This window comes from Megalops cyprinoides, chromosome 10 (genome assembly GCF_013368585.1).
Source record: "Megalops cyprinoides isolate fMegCyp1 chromosome 10, fMegCyp1.pri, whole genome shotgun sequence".
Classification (NCBI taxonomy): Eukaryota; Metazoa; Chordata; class Actinopteri; order Elopiformes; family Megalopidae; genus Megalops; species Megalops cyprinoides.
Genome location: NC_050592.1, coordinates 14,328,463 through 14,348,202, shown reverse-complemented (window position 1 = coordinate 14,348,202; position 19,740 = coordinate 14,328,463). Strand labels below are relative to the sequence as shown.

The window sequence follows — 19,740 nt, the reverse complement described above, 5'->3', positions numbered from 1 at the left end:
CAGCCAAGTGTCCACATACAGTACCTCCATCCCAAACAAAGGAAGTAGACCTAGCACATTAGCCCCTGCGGGGAGAATGTGCTGGAGAATCCAGACTGCATCCAGTCAGCTTCTGCATAGATTGAGCATCACAACACATTATCGTTCAAAAAGCCTAGAATCACTATTTATTTGAATCTGCAGTTTGTGTAAAATACTGGAGTGATGTGTAATTAATACAATCTGTTACAAATGTGTATTTGTATTTTTATTAAACATATCAGAATTACTTTAATTGATTATATGTGATTGTTGTTATCAATTAGTCATAATTCATCTGTCATCTAGTATTGTAAGTTATCATTCCAATGTTTCTGTCCTACAACTAATGGAAGTGTAATAACTGAAGTTTGGGAGGACAGGCATTTTCTATATCCATGCTTACTCTCCCCAAATTGTGCAGTCGTGGTATTTTAAAAACTTATATATATTATATTATATATATAATATCACTAGGGAGGTGTCATAATACTGCCAGTAACAAGAGTGAATTTGGGTATTGTCACATTTCAGGAATGCCATTGTGTGTAAAAGTAGACACTGGCCTATTTCTGTTGTGCTGAAATGCAGATCGTTCAGAAGTAATGAATTTAAATCCGGAAACCATGAGGTTCAAATTTGTTCACACTGTTAATCTTTACAACAAAATTCAGTGGAAGCTTCTGAAACAATATAGAAGCATCCAAAGGCTTCTAGTTTCCCTCTGGTATAAAAGGGGATAGCACACACAAGAGAGTCATCCGTATCTGAATATCCGAATCTGAAGACTGCAAGTAAATGGTTATTGACTTTAACAGGTTGGAATATTTCTATAAAGGCCTCACGAAAAGCTCAGTCTACCACTTTTCAAGTAGTATCCATTGTTAATAAACATAAGGTTACTGTTACAGTGGCAACTGTAGCAGGAAGAGAATGTTAATATAGAGAAGTTAATATAGTATTTAAATACTGATTTAATGACTAACTGGGCATGACTGTACTAACACAGCAGAGATAGTGACAGAGGAAACATTGTGCATTTCAGAATTAACCAGTGGAATTTTCCACTGTTCCTGATCTAATCAGATATCAGCTCTGCTGTTTCTACAGCATAACTGAAACAGATGCTCGGAATTGGAGTCTAGAGGAGAATTCCACCTGTGTCAAAGCACAGGAGTGTCAGTGCCCAAAACACAGCCACGAAGTGTCTTCACCTTCTACCCTATAATGGAGCAAAGTAGAGATTTAGAACAAATATATTTCCTTACCAGTCCAACTCTGAAGCGAGGCAAAATATTCAGCTCATGAACCATACCATCTTGGGGCTTACCTGCATACTGAATTGGTAAGAACTAAATAAAATACAGGTTAATACCAATTCAGTATTGATATTTTCCTCATTTCTTCTCATTCTGTCCATTTATGAGTATAAAATCAGGATCTTTTATTCAGGAATGTGAAATACATAAATGATGTAAAAACTTATATTACCATGATATGCAATTTTTTTCTCTTGTCCAATTCTTTCTATAATACAATGGATTTCAGAATACAGACAGACTTTCCCCCTTTGTACCTAGTGAATGAAATAGGGAAAGAAAGAAAAACAAAAGTGGTTTGGATGTGTAATTCAGGTCCTTAGTCATTCCAGATCCGCTTGAGCAAAAGCGAAGTGTACAGTGTAATTGTAGCTCATATTCTATAGCTTGTTGTAAACCTGCAGCACATTTCATGTCTTTGCTGCAGTCTCCACCACTTTTAATTTTATATATTGCTAGATTTGTCAGTATATAATGCTTATTTGTGAAAAAAAAAAGAAAAAATTCTGTCACATGCCAGATTCAATTCATTTTATTATTTGTTAGTCAAATAAAATATTTTAAAATATCTCTGTATTCATAGCTTATGCAAATATTTACATGAAGTGCAGAACATTGACAGTGTAAGAGACTTGGTACTGTAGTGGGTTTTATAAATTTAGGCAAGATAGCATCTTACATAAGACATTTTCCCCTTCAGTAATTATTCTTCCAAAAACTCTTTTAAAAGAAGAGTTCTTTCTGGTGTAAGTAGAATTTCACAGACAAAGACACAGTTAAGTGGCAGGAATAAAATCATGGGTATACACCTCCTCATTGTTAAAAATAAATCTCCCCTTCACTTTTTCAGCATTAGTCTTTTTCTTCCAGACCAAAGAAGGACATCCCTTACTCATTAGAAGTTCACAGTTATTTCACCTGACAGTGTGATGTATATACTTGCGCTTCAGTGCTTAAAGTGTCTGTGTGCTTGTGTGCTTATTAGCTTATGCACCTAAGCAAGCAGAATAAAGCTGAAACAAGCCACTAAAGGATCACAGGTACTCCACCCCTGACTCTCAACTGCCCTCTACATTGTACCCACTCCTGTCCATACCCCTTTCCTGTTTCCTATTGCAGCCCACTTAGGGTTGAGGACCTTCATCCTCATCCCCTGGAATGGAATCGTTGTTTCCAGGGAAGGGCCTGTTGCCCCCATGGCTGACAACATTGGGCACCACCACAAAAGCGAGGATCCCCACCAGCATCAGGGCCACTGTCACAGTGATGATGGAGGCCACTACAGCATAGTAGCACTGGTCAGAGCGGAAGAGCCGGCGTAGGCGACCCCTGACTCTGCTGGGGGGCCGTCCCACATCCAGGCTAGTGGCTGGAGCGTGGCCATACTCCAAAGTGCCCAACTGCAGGTCTCCAACCTCAGACTGCTGCACCTCCTGTTCCTTCTTCTTGAAGCTGGGAAGGATGAGGCTGGGCTTGGTAGGACTGCTGGGGGTCCCAGGTGGGGGCTTCTTCAAGACCAGCTTGCCCTTACTGCGCTTGAAACGCACAGATTGTGCTCTCTGCATCTCAGGGGGAAGCTTGCGGAAGACATCCTCATTGTTGTCCAGGTGTGGCAGGTCTCGGCCATGGGGCAGGTCGGTGAGTTCTCGACACACCGGACATGGCAGGGACTTGATCTCTGGTGAAGACACATTGATGCGTGCAAGGCACTCAAGGCAGAAGGTGTGGCCACAGGAGAGGATCTTGGGGGTTTTGAAGACGTTGTCGTAACTGCAGAAACACACCACGCACTCTGTGTCTTCGATGTCGTCCTCATGTTCCTGCGAGTCTCTACTGCCTCCGTCCCTCTGTTGCTTCCTCCCTTCCTCGCTTCTACCACGTTCTCTTCTCTCTCCTCTGTTCCTCTCGTGTTCTCGTCTTCGGCCAGCCTCCCTCCCTCTCCTCTCAGCATCGCTGCTCCTGCTGCGGCCAGCTACCCTAATGCTTCCTTCCCTGCCCCCTCTCTCCTTCTTCTCTCGCTCCCTTGCTCGCCCGGGCCCATTGCTGGTCTTTCCCTTGCCGTCAGCTTTGTGTTTGTCAGAGGGCGGCTGTTTAGGTTTGGAGCTTTGTCTTCCGTCGCCACTCTGTCTCTCTCTGTCATCACTCATGATGGAGGAACTCTTTTGGGGAAAACGGGAAAGACATTTTATATGCCTTTTGGAGAAGTAGAGCTGGAAGAGCAATACAATCACAGAAACACAGTTTTATGTAACACTGAGGAAAAAGTAACAAAGATTGGATGAAACAAAGGATGAAAGGATGAAACCACACATGTGGATTGAGTAAATCATGCCTCATTATCATAGCCCGAGACAATGATATAATGAAGGCATTGCTTTCTTGTTGTTGAGGAATAAATAGGGGTTATTAGGCCATGCTAAGGAACAGAAGTTTTAAATGAGCTTTTGTTCTATCAGCCAGAACTCCTTTTAATAGGAATCACTGCAGGATTACACAAATCAGAGAGTTACGCAGCACAAGGGCATAGACCATTAAACAGTATAACAAGCATGGTAATTGTATTTCAGATGTCTGGTTTACTCTGGTTGAAAGCAGAGGCTATGACATCTGCCATCATCACAAACAAACACTGGCTCCCTTACTTCCCATCTTGTTAAAGCTGAGCAGGGGTGCTGGGCTCATCCAGTTAAAGTGCTTGTTCTGAGTGCAGGCAGTGTCATGCGGTGTCAAGCCGTGCTACGTCATCTGTCGACATTAACCAGGAGCTCATGGTGGCAGAACAAACTGGATCTACACCAGGGTAAGGGTGAGTATGTCAGCCAGGGTTCCCTCTTCACACCCTGTGACTCACTGGGGTTCATATGAACTGCTCAGATGTCATCTGGGGTGGATGAATCTATTTTACTTTTAGCCGTTTGCTTCCTGGTGCACTGTCAGACTTTTTAATGTAAAGAAGTCATATCAGTGTTTGTGTGTGTGTCAGAGGATTCCATTATATATACCCTGCATATACTACATTAATGTAATGTAAAATGCCAATAATGTAACTGATGACCTGATTTTATAACTTTGGATATATGTATGTAACATTTTGATATCTATATTCTGTGTTTATTCCTATGAAGTGTGTTATTGTGTGTCTGTGTGTGCCTACATGGGTATGAATGGGATGTTGGCCTATTTGTAGTGGTGATGTTAGGTTTTGTTTTGTGTTTTTTTGTTTCCTTCACCCACCCAGCAGCTGCAGATGGAAATTAGCTAGTAACTAAATCTGGTACAAAGCATCTTTCCTCTTTTTGAGGTTAATGTATTTTGTACATGGTCCCTGATATAAATAAATTTAATAAATAAAATAAATAATGTAATACCCTGCACTCCTGTGCCAATGCAGAGGTTGAGGTGATCTTACTGTAAACTCGGCTATTTCCAGATTTGTGTCAAAATAGAGCAAGAATACAAAAAGGAGAAAAGAGTGGAGCAGTGATATAAGTCAGGGAGTAAAAAAGTCATGGAATGTTGCATTACGAGAATCCTCAGACATTGGACTTAACAGCCACTTTCCTCCAGGGCAACTGTACATAACCACAGACACTGCAGTTAACAGTTAATTTTGTAATGCAATATTTATTCACAGTCCATAGAACAGAATTTCTGAAGACCTTTGCAGAAATTGTCCCTTTCTGCATTCATGACAACTGAAGTGCACTGAATTAGCTGGAGGACATTAAACTACTGAGTTGGCTGTCCTCCCTGAAGCTGTAGCCTGTTTAATGAAAGGTCTGAATGAGTTGTTCATGACTGAGTAGCACTAAGAGAAAGGCTAATACTACGTGAGGGTAACTCTATGCGAGTCTGTTTGTTCTGGTATAGACTGGGCACAATAAATCAATAAGGATTACACCATTTTTTGGACTGTGAATTGTTGCACCAACATTCAGTCATACTGAATCCTGGTCTTTTGCTGAATCACTTATGTCCAATATTTGTTATTTAGTTCTCAAACGTCTGGATATCTTGTCTTGGAAAACTGAATCCTTGCCAAAACCCAAATGTTATTGTTGAGTGCCTATATATGCCACATTATGAGCATTCTTAATGCACCTCCTTTATATACCTACCTTTGACACACTGCTGTATTCAACTCAATAAAAAAGCCCTCTGTGATATAAACAACATGTTTGATGGTTCAAATAATAAAGACATTAAGATCATTTACATTTAAAAGTAAATTACTACATACTACATTTACTATAATCTGCAATGTAATTTTCAATGATACATTTCACCATACCATACCTGGTCAAGAGAAGTGGAGACTCATGACCCAACAGCAATCATCCTGACAGGCTCACCTGTTTTTCCCAGTGGTGCAAGGGGCAGTGTCACTCAGTTGGCAGTCCAGGGTGCGAGCTCGATCCGTATGTTGTAGTCCATGTACAGTCAACGTATGTGTTAAGCTGAATGAGCACTGTGCATCAGGTGTGCGAAATGTACGGACGGTCACACAAACAAGCACAATGGGGCAAAATACACACACCTTCTCCCCTTCAGTCTCTCACTTCTACCCTTCTATTCCTTGTCTTTTTGCCTCTTTGCCTTGCTGTTTTCTCGCTCCACTTCCTCCTCTCAGTTTCCTCCCTCTCCTGCTCTTGTTGAACCAGTTGGGCCAGTTGGAGTGGCATTTATATCCCTATCTCAGCATGAATGTGTGGAATGTGTGGGTAAACCGGATAACCTCCTGTGATCTTGTCTCCCCTGTATGTATCTGTATTCCATTGTGTTCATGTGTGTATAAGACCCGTCAGAATTTCAGTCTGTTTGCTAATGTAGTATTCTGGAATATGGATCATTTCTCCGAGTGATGGAAATGGGTGAATGTGAAGTGTGTATGAAATTTTTGCGCATTCTGCTCCCCGTTTCATTTATCTAATGTTGTCATCTTTTAAATTCAATGCATAAAAGGTGGTCTTTATTTATTTATTATTTTTTACAAGTTTATTGTACATACATCTAGTGTTGGCATACTGCTCATTTGGTTTAAATGTATTGGAAAAAGAGGACATTAAATCTCTCCACATATTTCAAGTACCATCCATTACAGTGAAGCACAGCCTGTCTGTTGTTTATCTGATGAGGGACAAGGAAGCTTTCAATGAGACACGGAAAATTCCACACCACAGTACACATGACAGCCACAACTGGCAAGGCAGTGGTATGAACTGGTACACATTACTGCTGAGTAATAGTAGTATGGAAAAATTATAATGGGATGGTTGTACAACAGTGTTATAAAAACATTAAGTACTGACGGTTTGACAGTGCTCAGGAGAAGGTATTATGAATTAGTAATATACAGTAATGGTAAAGAAATGTTGAATGCTTACAGTGGGGTAGTGTTGTTGCGGTAACAGTAATGGAATATTTTATATGCAACAACGGCATAGAAGGGTGTTGAGTATTAGTGATCTGGTAGTGTAATAGAAAAGCTGCAATGAAGGGGCATTGTACGGTGGAGATACAGAAAATGGGCGGCAGTGTAGCATAGTGGTTAAGGAGCAGGACTTATAACCGAAAGGTTGCTGGTTCAATCCCCGCTGGGTCGCTGCTGTAAATATCCAGCTGTATAAACGGATAACATTGTAAAACAACTGTAACCTATGTAAGTTGCTTTGGATAAAAGCGTCTGCCAAAATGAATAAATGTAAAATGTTAAGTAGGACTGATGTAATGCAGTTGGTGAAATGGTGTGGTAGAGCAGTTTTAAATCTTAAAAAAACTTGATAAGACAAGGCATTTGTGACTTGGGCCCCAGTTCTGTGGAATAACCTGCCTGACCACCTGTGCGTCTTCAATTAAGTCTTTCTTCTCACACCCAAAGAACAGGAAAAGACACATTTGTATTATTTTTCTACACTTTGGGAAGAGGTTTACAAATAAGTTATTTTTACAGTCAAGGCATAAATTAGGAGTAGGAATGGTGTGGTAGTACTATACAGTATGTATAATGGGATGGCAATATACTGTAATAGCTTAGCAGTAATAGTAGTGCCATGGTATTACTGTGGAGTAGGTCGTGTACAGTCCAAGTGCAGATGAGCGTAACAGACATGAGTACTGTACGGAACATTCTTGGTTTAACCTTTAGTTTGATACATTACAGATTGTTCTACCTAAAAAAAAGATGATTCACAAGACTGTGGTATGTTGCCCCACTACATTTCCTCATGGTTATCAGATCAGCATCGGTTTACAGGCAACCGTGGAGTATGCATATTAAGCATTAACCACTAAGACAAGGCAGCAAACAATCTATATATAGCGCAAAAAATGCCACTTCCTCATACAAGATATCACACATGGAAAAACAGCAACTTAAAAGCGTATGAACCATTACAACTGCCACTGGCAAACGCAAGCTGGGGAAAAAAAACATATCATAGTTTAAAATGTTTTCAAACATACCAAAATAGAAAAAAAGCACAATACTGTGCTACATAATTATTTCTCAGTGTGTGCAATTATACAGCTTTTGAATGCAATGCTAATTGTTTGCACATGAGACTGACCTGCTCTGTCAATAACCAGTTGAGTACAGGCCCCAGGCAAACCAGTCAGACTTGTTAATGTCTCTGGGCCAATAAACTCGCAGCCCTCTAGTGGTCATAAACCATACCACAGGCCGAGGTACACCAACACAATACTACTCAAATCATTTCATCAGCTTTAATAATGAGTGGCGATCATCGATCTGTCAAATCAATCAAATTTTAGACAAAACAAAAACAAAAATTCAAAATAAAATTGAAATAAACACCATTTTAGAAATCTGTACAGCACTGTTTATTGACTTTTGTACATTGCGAAAGAGTTGCCTTGTCCACTTGTGGACAGTGTGCATCTAGGTGAGAGTTGTGTCCAAAGTTCAGCGCCGCTTCCCTTCTCTCAGCACAGTGAACTGGACACAGTATTTTCTTTTAACCACCCTGATCCTCCTCTCTTTTCTGTCCATATTGTATTCATGGCATCCCCATTCCCCTGCTTCCATGTTAAACCAACTCCTTCCTCTGTCACGCCACTCCATGAACACAGAATGGGTCGCACTGACACGTGACCTTGTTTTGGGAGCCTTTACGCTTATGCCATCATCCAACCAATCACAGTAAACGTAAACAAGGGCTGCTAAAAATCAATGGAATTCCCAGCTCATGTATGCCAAACGTTCGCGTATCAACCTTTGTACAGCTACACAACTTAACATACCACTCTTGCATTACCTTAGAAAAATGAAATATTTCTTTTTAACGAAAATTTTTTTTTAACAAAAATTTTTTTCAATTTAACTCTCAAAGACAGGTCACGTGGTAATCAAGACCTATCCTACTGTTTGAGCTCCTCCTTTTCTGAGATAATACCCAGCCTGCCCTATGTCACCCCCAGCTCTTCGCTCGCTGGGATATTCCGTCCCTCGCTCATTCACCCCAGTTCCTCTCGCGTCTTGCCCTGTTTGCGGGGCATCTTCTTGCTGCTGCTGTCTTCCAGCTCTTTGCTCTTGTAGTAATGGGGGGCCACTTCCAGCAGCCAGCTGCTGTCAATCTCTATCACCTGTCAGAGGGGAAACAGGAAGAAAAAGGCTGTAGGCACGAGACTACAGCAACAGCACCGCTGCAGCACAGACAGGCTCTGCATATAGCACTGATGCACGTACACGGCAAAACTCGCCTAAACACACACCTGTCTCATGAACTCCTTTGTGGTGAAGACCAGCTCATGGTAAATGAGCCAGCGTGGCTGCTCCTCAAACAGGGAGCTGTTAGGGTGAACGTAGACTGTCTGCTGGTGCTTCACTGTCTTGTAGCCTCCTTTGCTGAGCCGTGCCGTGTGGTAGAAATATCCCGCAGTCACTGCCTGGGGGAAAGAGAGACAAAAGGCCACTGCAGTCATCCCTCTAACTGCCCCTGACAATGAAAGGTGATAGAGAGACCAGAATTTGGAGGGAGTGAGCTAGCAGTGGCACAAAAGCAGGGATAATGCTGAAATTAAGCTGGCACTGTTGGTAATGCTGACAGGAATGAGGTGATGGGAATATAGGGCAGTAATAGAGTATTACTAGTAGGAGTGATGTGATGAGAATATAGTATAGTAATACAGTTATGCTCACAGGAGTGAGGTGATGGGTGTAGAATGACAAGTTTGAGGGCACTGAGGCTGCAGTTAAACAGACCTTGCGGATAGGAACGTTGTCTCCCTGGCAACTGCACACATCCACCTCAATCCTGTCCATCAGCCCCTCCAGCTGCTCCCGCACATCCCGCGCGCGCTTCATGGAGCGGAACTGGATGAAGTTCTCATAGCACCACTGCGTGGAGTACCCGCTCTCCACCCACTGAGAGAGACAAGAGGGATCAGTCAACACAGCGCTCACAGCACCACCAATCACACACCTTTCAGTGTCCCACTGTAACCAGGGGGATGCTGTGAGGTCATCAGCTCAAAAGTTAATAACCACACACAGACACAGACTCACACACAAACACAAACACACACTCTCACACCCTCACCTGCGTGTAGACGTTCAGCAGCACCAAGTGGTCTCCTCCGGGTACGACAAAGTTCATCCTGGCGTTGTCGGCGTGGACCACCTTGTCTTTGGGCCGGTAGAAGATGGAGTTGTTCACCGACAGCATGGCAGCGATGCTCAGCACCTCCTCTGAGCACTTATACCTGAGAGCCACATCATGACTGGCCTGAGATTCTGCTCCCACATATAGCAGAGGAACTATAAAAACCGCCTCTCTCCCTCCTTCTAACACCACCATGGCGACACACATACTCACTGTTCTGAGGCCAGGATCATCTTGCTAAGCATAGGGTCCACTGGTAACTCTGCCATCCTGCGTCCAAGCTGTGGAAAGACATTACATTAGATTATTGACATTTAGCAGATGCTCTTATCCAGAGCAACTTACAGCCGTAACAATTTTTACAATGTTATCCATTTGTACAGTTGGATATTTTACTGAGGCAATTCTGTGTTAAGTACCTTGCCCAAGGGTAAAGCAGCAGTGCCCAGCGGGGAATCGAACTAGCAACCTTTCGGTTATGAATCCTTCTCCTTACCACTATGCTACACTTCCACCCCAGTGTAGAACTAGGATCAATGCCATTTCCCTCTCCATCCCTCTCTTCACAAAGTTAGCACTCAGGCAGTAAAAAAAAAAAAAAAAAATCAAACTCCACACACTGAACTGCTCCACTCCCACAGCTGGTGCTGGGCGTATGCAGTGGTCACATACTGAGGTCAGAATGTTCACAATAAACTTGTCTGCATGCATTTGGCAATCAGCAAATCACTGATCAAACTGCAAACAGCCTAGTTTTGGCTAAATAAAATATGGCAACGAGACAAGAAATGATATGAAAAAAATCCATTTTAGCCTTCCTTCTTGTGTGAACAGTCTTGTCTGTGAGGGCATAAAGAATCATGACAGGGGTCATATGTCAGTCATATCACTTGTAGCACGGGTAACAAACTGTAGAAGCTCTAAAAAGAGGATCCTGGGACGTGTCAGAAGGTACCTTGGTGAGCTCCCCGAGGTGGTTGAGTGCACCCAGTGCATAGAGCTGCTCCAGGGCCAGGACAAGGGTCTCGTGAGGGGGCGGGTCCATGAAGTCAAAGTGGATGAGGTCATTAATGCCTATCAGGAAAAAAAAGTCAAATGTTTATTCTTGTTTTAACTTATCTTGGTCCTTTTAATTGCCTTGCATTCTCTGTAAGTCTTTTATTTGTTTTTTTTTTTTTACTTTTTCTGTCAACTGGTCTTTATACATTGTCCTCCTACCCTTTATTCTGGTATTTACTGTATTCTTGTGGTCTTTTTAGTCTCCATTTTCAATTATTACTTTATTATTTATTTTCAGTTATTACTTTATTAGTTGTGTTTTTAGCTGTGTTTTAGTCTTAGGGGTTTGTGTCATATGAGGGTCCCTGCATACCAAGGCTCTTGAGCAGCAACACCACATTGCCCAGGTTTGTCCTCTGAATCTCTGGCACTGTGGTCTCCTCCATCTCGTTCTTGAAGGCCCAGGCGGTGTAGAGACGGAAACACTTCCCAGCAGCCACTCTGCCCGCACGCCCTGCACGCTGATTTGCTGACGCCTGGCAAAAAAAAAAAGTGCAAAAAAAAAAAAAAAACTGACACAGCAGTGACACGCAAGGTGGAGGCCAATGTCCTCACTAAAAAAAAAAGCAGGTTTCAATAACATAATATCATAAAAAGGCAACAACACAAGAACTGATTATATAGAGGCCCAGTAAATTCTGAAAGAAACCATGCCCAAACCACTTCAAAGATGTTCCGACAGCAACCAAATCTCTGCTGGAATGTTTAGTTTTAGGTAGAGGATATGTGTCTCTATTTGTAAATTACCCGTGAGCAGGGTGTGACAATGAGGGACTCCATTCCTGTCCGAGCATTGTAGCTCTTCTGTTTGCAGAACCCAGGGTCAATGACGTAGATGATGCCATCAATGGTGAGGGAGGTCTCAGCAATGTTAGTGGCCACCACCACCTACAAGACGAAAGAAAAATATGCCTCGTAAGATATGGGCATAGGAATACAGAGTGGTGGCAGGGAAAGCAGCATTAAATCACAGACAGGGAGAAAAGATTACATTTCCTGTGAACCACAACACATGTACGGATAGAGAGGACTTACCTTCCGTGCCCCTGGAGGTGTGGGATTGAAGATCTTTGCCTGCATATCAGAGGGCAGGTTGGCATAGATGGGAAGTATGATCAGCTCCGAGATCTTGGAGCCCAGCCGCCTGCATCTCTCCTGCAGGAGCTCACAGCAAGCCTCAATCTCCTCCTGTATACAAACAGACAGAGAGACAGTAATACAGACAGAAAGCATTACATTAATAGACTACATTTGTATGACAGAGTGATACTAATTCTTCATCTAGTATTACAACACATATGCTTCAATCAGAGAGATAGTACATTTCACTCCATGCACACAGAGACAGGTGGATTAAAGGAGAGCAAGGAGTCTTGCTGACCTGTCCAGTGAGGAAGACCAGCACATCTCCAGCAGGCTGAGTGACGTGGATCTGCAGCACTGACACCACACATGCCTCCAGGTAATCTGCTTCTGGAGCCTGAGCAAGAGAGACAGCCACATCATGCCACCAACCAAGCGGGTCTATGTCTCAGTGTGGGACAGATAATGCCCTCAGTGCAGTTTACAGTACAGAGTGCATTCCTTAAAATATGTAAGGACACATACAAGTTACATCCCAGTCATATTCAAACTGTAATGTCCTCCCATGAGGAAATTTCTTTCCACTGGTCATGGTCAAAATAGAAACAGGTCCACAGAGAAAGTAAAACATCAACAAAGACAAAGCATGTTTATCACAAAGATCAGCAAACTGCAGACAAGGGTAGGGTTTGTTGGTTTAAGTTTGAGTTTATGGCAAATGGAACAAAACATTTTTTATTCAGTCCTGTAATGAGACAAGCAATAGCGCCACCTTGTGGGCATCTGTTGGAAACAGCTGTGCAGCAGGTGCGTTGCAAGTTTTCCTTCGCACAGCATGTTCATGGAAGGCTGACAGTGCAGTTAATATATCTTGGGTGTGCCGTACGTAGCAAATGCACCTTAGCATTGTGTATAGTAAACAGTACACCACAGGTACCTTAGTGTAGTAAATGTCCACAGGGAACCTCCTCCCTGGGATTCTGAAGACGGGTGCGTCATCGAAGAAGCAGGAGAAGCGCTCTGTGTCGAGAGTTGCGCTGGCCACCAGAACCTTCAGGTCAGGTCGGAACCGAGCAATGTCCTTAATCAGGCCGAAGAGGATGTCGGTGTGCAGGGTCCGCTCGTGAGCCTCATCGATTATAATCACACTGAGAGAGACAGACAGCGAGAGCAGGGCTACTTAGTAACATCCACAACCAGGCAGGACACAATCACAAACACTACCTACGTTAACTTCAAAGCGGTTTGTGCACAGACTCCCTCTGTTCCAGCAGTACCTGTAGCTGGCGAGGTCTGGTTCAGTGAGGAATTCCCTGAGGAGCATCCCATCTGTCATGTACTTCAACCTTGTGCGCTCCGAAGTGCAATCCTCAAACCTGATAGAGTACCCCACCTGAGAGAGACAAGAGTTACACATTACTGTATTTCAGCCATTTCTCCATTTAATAGTAACTCAAAGTCATTCACCCTTGCCCCCATATATACACACGAAAGTGCATTAGACAACATTACCTCATTGCCAAGCTTCACTCCCACTTCCTGTGCCACTCTGGCTGCCACCGACATTGCTGCCACTCTCCGCGGCTGGGTGCATCCTATTTTCATCCCTCCCTCTGTGTAGCCCTGGGAGATGGAGGGAAAGGGATCAGTACAGTAACTACACAACAAAACTGTGCCGTGCAGGAGGATCCTGGGCAAACAGGAGGCCCGGTAACAGACAGAGGGACAATCAGGGGCACTGAAATGACACCGACCTCCTCCATGAGGTACTGGGGGATCTGGGTGGTCTTGCCGGATCCCGTCTCGCCCTCGATGACAAGGATCTGGTGCTGGCTGATGGCAGAGAGAAGATCCTCTCTGTATGGGAAGATGGGCAGGCTGCGTCTCACCTCCTGGATGGACTGCCTTTGCTGCTCTGCCTGAGACATGACAGGCTCACTCTGCTCCTAGGGGGTGGACAGATATTTACATTTACGTTTATTAATTTGGCAGTTAATTCATTTCATTTGCTTTTATCCAAAGGGATTTTTACAAGTGAGGCACAGAACAACACAAGCAAAAGCCATACAAGGAGTCACACTATTAGAAGTGCTGCATGACCAAGACACAGAGGCACAGTTGAATGAGCAAAGCACAGCATGAAGAGGCAAGCATCGCAGGTAGAGAAGCACCTTCTCTGCCCGCGTCCCTTTCATGGTGACAGCGCTGACGAAGCTGATCATCTCCTCCTCCTCCAGCACCAGCTGATACTTCTCATCCTTCTCCTTCATCCTCCGCTCCCTCTCCTCCTTCGCCCCGAAGTGCAGGGCGGCCGCGCTGAGCCTCTCCTCCTCCCAGCGGCCCTGCTCCCCTCCACCCTCGCGGCCCGTCTCCTCCAGGTCCAGCTCCAAGTCCCGCTGGGGAACTGTCTGAGAGACAGCAGAAAAGGGCAAGAAAGAGGAAGAAGAGGAAGGGAGTGGTAGAAAAGAAGGGAGGGAGAGAGATTTAGAAGGTAGAGGCAATGTTTAAATGGACAGTGAAACCAAATACTGAATAACATGACGATGAATTCGTATCAGCTGTGGACTGTTGACAGCAACTTCACTTTGAAATGCAGGACTTGTGTCTGAGCATGAGTACCTTGCTCCTTTTCTCCTCTGGCATGTAGTATCTGTTCTTCCTCTCCTCCTTCTCCTTGGCTCCTGCCTTCTTGTAGTCCTTGGCCAGATCTCGGACTGTGCGCTTGTACTGGAGATCTTGCTTCTCCTTCTCCGTCAGATTTTGGCTGGAGAAGAGGTACTCGTCATCGGCGATCTCCGCTTCCAGGTCTTCCAGCTTCTCGACGGCTCGTGTGGCCAGGTACTGCTGCCGTGACTGCTTTCTCAACTCTGGCAGCTGGGGGAAAACATAAGGGCAAGTGAGACCCAAAAGCTCCACGGCCCAGGAACTTGCCCAGGAATCTGTCCAGGTTCTTGCCAGACATCTTTTATAGGGAAACAAATGCAGTTTAAACGTGTACAGTATATATGTTAATCATTTAAACTATTCCTTTACATATTAGGAGACTGACTGATGCATTTCAGGCTATGCACTTTTTGCAAGGGTACAGTGGTAGTGCCTCATCCAGGAATCAAACCTGTTACCTTCTATTACAAGCACAGCTCCTTACCCACAACACCACACTATAGCCCTTGTGCGTCTAACTCCATGAGATGTGGACCAAACTATTTCAGATTGTACAATTTCACTACGACATACTATCACAGCAGCGACAAAGCATCTGTGCTGGAAGAGCTGAGAGGCTACAGCTCCAGCTGGGATTCATATTTCCTGCTTATACAGTATTCTTCCCTCAGTTATCATCACAACATGGGACTTACCATGTTCTCAGCCATACTATGCTTTTAATGTCACCAAAGTCTTTTCTCTGATAAACATATCCATAATTTATCTGACAAGAACCTTTCAATGTATACAGTATGTTTGCACTTTGATGTATACTTTCAAGTAATTTTAAGTACTATAAAAGATATTAGATATATTAAAATAAACCCTAAGGTTAAGTGCATAGGTGAGAATACCAGGGGAAAACATCATGACAAAAAACAATGGCCCTCACAATCTTGAATCACAAATGAATGGCCTGACCAACTATACTCTTTTTATTGTTCTCACACAGAAAATTAATCCAAGCGCTTTTTAAGAAAAGTTAATCTGCTAATATTACATTGCAACTCTCTCAACTTTTCTCTCAACATATGAGCTCACAGAAAGACGTATAATGTTATCTTATGAAGTGCACCATTTTTTTCTGGTCCTCTTCAGCCATCTTCAGCCTCTTCTGGGCTTCCTCATAGGCCTAGTGGAAGGAGGGCGAGAAAGAGAATCAGGTGACATACCACATCCCCTCCACACAGCTGATCACACTCCCCATTCAGACAACGAATTCATGTTAATCGTTATTCATCTTGATTATATGAATATGTGAGCACAACGTCAGCAATTCTTAATGCTAAACATCCATTGCATTATTCTTTCACATGACTGTTTGCAAAGGAGAACCTATGAATTCTGCGTAAAACATTGATTCATTGATGTTATTAGGTGTTTTGCCTAAAAGTGTGAGTAAATGCAGATGCCTTTGCAGCAAGACAGTCTTTTACACAAAAAGAACCAGTGCTGAAAGGTTGCTTTGGCAAGGTCCAAATACAAGGTCCAAAAAATCCCATCTTGGGTGCACACCCCGGCTCTCTCCACTGACCCTCTTCCATCCCTTCTTCAACTTTTCCAGCTCACTCTACATTCCTCTTTCCCTGCTCCCCTCCCTCCTTACTTCCATCTTACCTTTTTGTCATTCCTCTCCAGTATGTGCCTGGTCTTGTCCTTGTCCTTTTGCCTCACTCGCTCAGCAAAGGCGTCCCTCTCTTCCAGGTCCTGCAGTCGCTCTCTCTCCTCCTTCTCCCACTCCTCCTCCTCTTCCTCTTTCTCCTCATCCCTCTTCTTCTCAGCTACAGCCTTCTTACTGCTGAGAAAGGCAAAAGCACAGGCACATACAGCATCCACACCAATATCCCCATAAACATTTTCACTTAAATGACACTGCTTATGCTGTCCACACTGGGGCAGTTTACTACCTACTAGAGTGCTCTGGATGGCACCCTTCCTGTGCATCGATACGTCTTTCATTCTTAACACTACATATGAAGTTTTCCACATAATTTCTGGATGATGATTCTCTCGATAAAAAGGAATAGGATGGCAGCCCACCTGTCTCAGATTTTGCTCAAAAAAAAAAAAACAAACAAACAAAAAACCCCCACAAGACTAGGGGTCATACTTGGGTATATCAAGTTCAGAAATCAGTCACTTTTTATTTATCCTTTGAGCCATGTGCTACTAAATCAGCCTTGTACACCTGGCATGGATTGACCCATATTATTAATTTATGTGGCTCAATATTTACAGATCCCACTCAAGACATGATTCAATAGTGCTACACTTCTCCACCCAATTTCTGTTGTTCACCCTCACCTGTTGTTCCTCTCGTCTTCACCAGACGATGGGCTCTCCTCCCTTTTCTGTCTGAGGTGCTTTCTCTTCCGCCCCCTGTCCTTGTCCTTTTTGCTCTCCTTCGCCCGCTCTCTCAGTCCCTCTCCCTCGCTCTCACTGTCCTCCAGTATAGTGTACGTGCGGTTCTTTCTCTCTAGCTCCAGAATTTCCCGCTCCTTCGCTCGAGATGGCTTCTCCACGACTTGTTTCCTGGGAATCTGACAGCAAGATGGAGAGAGATGAATTATGCTCACCTTTTCACTCAGCAATTCAGACTGTTGGAATGTATCATCCGAAAACAGTTACACTACCTTGTTGTATAACTCCTCTGCGAAGGCGGCCACTCTCTGGTCGATGTCAATCGTGCCCGTCTCCCGGAGGCGAGAAACAAAGTCCTGATGCCCAGATGCCCGGCGTGCCAAGCCGATCATGAATTGGGCCACATACTTGTCACTCAAACCCAGAATGTCATGCAGACGGTCATTCACCCACTGCTCCAGATTTGCCATATTGACTAAAACAGACCAAAGCAATAAGCCAGAGCGTCAATACACTGTGATTTACCTAGATTAAAACCAGGGACCAGAGCACCTAAAATGCACACTATAAAAACACATCTTAGGACAAAACAATGCAGTCTGTGGATGAGAAGCGTGAGAATCAGTTGCAGAATAACAAAATTAGCTATTAAACATTACTTCTCCGTGGTAAGTAGGTAAGGAATTGTACACATACAAAACTGTTAATAACGTAATATAAACTCTAAAAATCTGGTATGAAACTATTAACTAAACATGTATCAGACAATTTACATCAACATGAATGTGCACACTTGTTGAGAAAATACTTTTTTGATTGACATCCTGAAAACTTCTCACAGTTGAAACACTTCGTAGTTAAACCTCGCGCAGTTGATTTCCATATGGCTTCCCAATGTTGGGTCAGATTTTTGTAGTTTATGATCATTAGCTAACTGAGATGTGTGAAACCGATCGTAAACCTCACACTAAGTCCGATAAAGTTAGCTAACTAGCCAGCTAGACGCCTAGTCAGCTAAACTGACGACAGAGGGCTGGCAGTTTGAACAGCTTTATCGTCGTTTACTCTGGCTCGCTAAATCTAATTATGGATTACTTCGAGTATTTGCTGCATTGAACTTTATGCTACATAGTCTATAAATACAGAATTATTCTGTAAGGATAACAAAATTCAACGTGATACTGGTTAAAGTCATTAAGGGACAAATCCAGTGGAATGGCAGCCTGCTAGATAACTACCTGGATGACAATCAGAATCAGAGATACCAAGTTAACGTTACCTTGTTTTGAAACGTGCTATCGGCGTGATTAGGAAACGTCCCTCCTATGCTGTTAGATTGATGATCAGGCTGGCAATAACGCTCACATTACCTAACCAGCCTGATGAAGTTAGCTATCTACCTAACTAGTGCATCCATCGTCAGAGGTCTAAATACGCCGATTCATTAACATATCGTTTAGAAAGATTTTCGAAACAAATTGAAATAGCGAGCCAAAGGACTATGCGAACTGTATGTAACCCGGAAACGGAAATGTTGCGATTGATCAGGCCAATAGACTGTCTCGCCTGCTCCACTCACTACTGTCCGTCTAGACACCACAGAGCGCCATCTTTTGAGGCTCTTGGAGGCTGCAGACAGACAAAACTATGTGTTAAGAAATTCACGATGTTGTCATAATTATTGAGAAGACGATACAAACACGTCAAAATCTCGACAAACATACTTTTTAAGAAAAAGGCATGCATACGGGGAGAGGCAGACAGAGAAAGACAGGAGTCAACTGAAAGGGGCTAGTGTAATATTAGTTAGGTATCTGAAGGAAGGAAGAAATAAAGTGAGCAATGGGGGGGGGGGGGGGGGGGGTGTGAGATGGGGAGAAAGCTGAAAATGCATGTACTCACAATGAGCCCTAAATGGACAGAGAGATGAAGAGATGAAGACAAGAGGAAGGTAAGGGAGAAGAGAGGAATAGAAAACAATACAAAGTCAGTGAGAGTGAGGATAGGGAATGAGAGGGGTAGAAAGCTAACAGAAACAAGGGACAGGAAGCGCTTCTGTTGCTAACATCCTGTCCGCTTGACGTCATATGGGAAGTTGGTGATCCAAAACCCAGCCCGCAACTTCCCGTGCATCTGTCATTTTTGTCATCGCTTTTAGGTACACAAGCGGAAGAGATTAGGGGGCCTTCTACAACTACCTCCATCATATCTTCCTCTCTTCACACCTTTTTCCACTGCAAGAGAAACAGACAAAAGTATAGAGACGGCACATAGTGGACTTTCTGTGTGACCGAAAACCACAGAGAAGACAGGATACAGAGCGAAGGAGGGAGGAAAGGGGAAAGGCCAGTGTCTGCAGGAAGTATATGAACCACCTAATCGCTTTTTCCCCATTTCTCTCTGTCTTTCTACCATTCTCTTCCCCTCTCTGCCTCCGTCTCACTGTCTTGTTGCTATGAGTCAAATTTACAACCTAAAGACTGTGGGGTCCCGAACACCGTCATCTGCAGTTGAGGGGAAGTCTGGTGTTCATTTGCTTAGCTTCAAGATACGTCAACAAGAACAACATGCAC

General features: G+C 43.5%; 2 protein-coding genes across 3 annotated transcripts; both read right to left on the bottom strand.

Moving 5' to 3' along the window:
* Window positions 1–1,946: 1,946 nt before the first annotated feature.
* On the bottom strand, window positions 1,947–5,960 carry rnf183 (ring finger protein 183). Of its 2 annotated transcripts, none has more exons than XM_036539459.1 (2): window positions 5,690–5,960; window positions 1,947–3,496 (listed from the first exon to the last, which is right to left on the bottom strand). In XM_036539459.1, the coding sequence occupies exon 2, from the start codon at window positions 3,482–3,484 to the stop codon at window positions 2,462–2,464; it is 1,023 nt and encodes a 340-aa protein (XP_036395352.1). In that variant the 5' UTR covers window positions 3,485–3,496; window positions 5,690–5,960; the 3' UTR covers window positions 1,947–2,461. The 2 variants fall into 2 exon arrangements, with proteins under 2 accessions (XP_036395352.1, XP_036395353.1); XM_036539460.1 differs by having other exon boundaries at window positions 5,634–5,704.
* A 2,182-nt stretch (window positions 5,961–8,142) lies between these two features.
* On the bottom strand, window positions 8,143–18,659 carry dhx16 (DEAH (Asp-Glu-Ala-His) box polypeptide 16). The gene is made up of 21 exons (XM_036538952.1): window positions 18,447–18,659; window positions 17,440–17,642; window positions 17,111–17,346; window positions 16,424–16,604; window positions 15,882–15,938; window positions 14,720–14,974; window positions 14,272–14,508; window positions 13,855–14,046; window positions 13,613–13,723; window positions 13,378–13,493; window positions 13,038–13,248; window positions 12,399–12,497; window positions 12,053–12,205; window positions 11,765–11,905; window positions 11,331–11,493; window positions 10,914–11,032; window positions 10,172–10,239; window positions 9,896–10,058; window positions 9,559–9,720; window positions 9,069–9,242; window positions 8,143–8,939 (listed from the first exon to the last, which is right to left on the bottom strand). Exons 2-21 carry the CDS (start codon window positions 17,635–17,637, stop codon window positions 8,811–8,813), a joined length of 3,165 nt encoding a protein of 1,054 aa, XP_036394845.1. The 5' UTR covers window positions 17,638–17,642; window positions 18,447–18,659; the 3' UTR covers window positions 8,143–8,810.
* Between the last annotated feature and the right edge of the window lie 1,081 nt (window positions 18,660–19,740).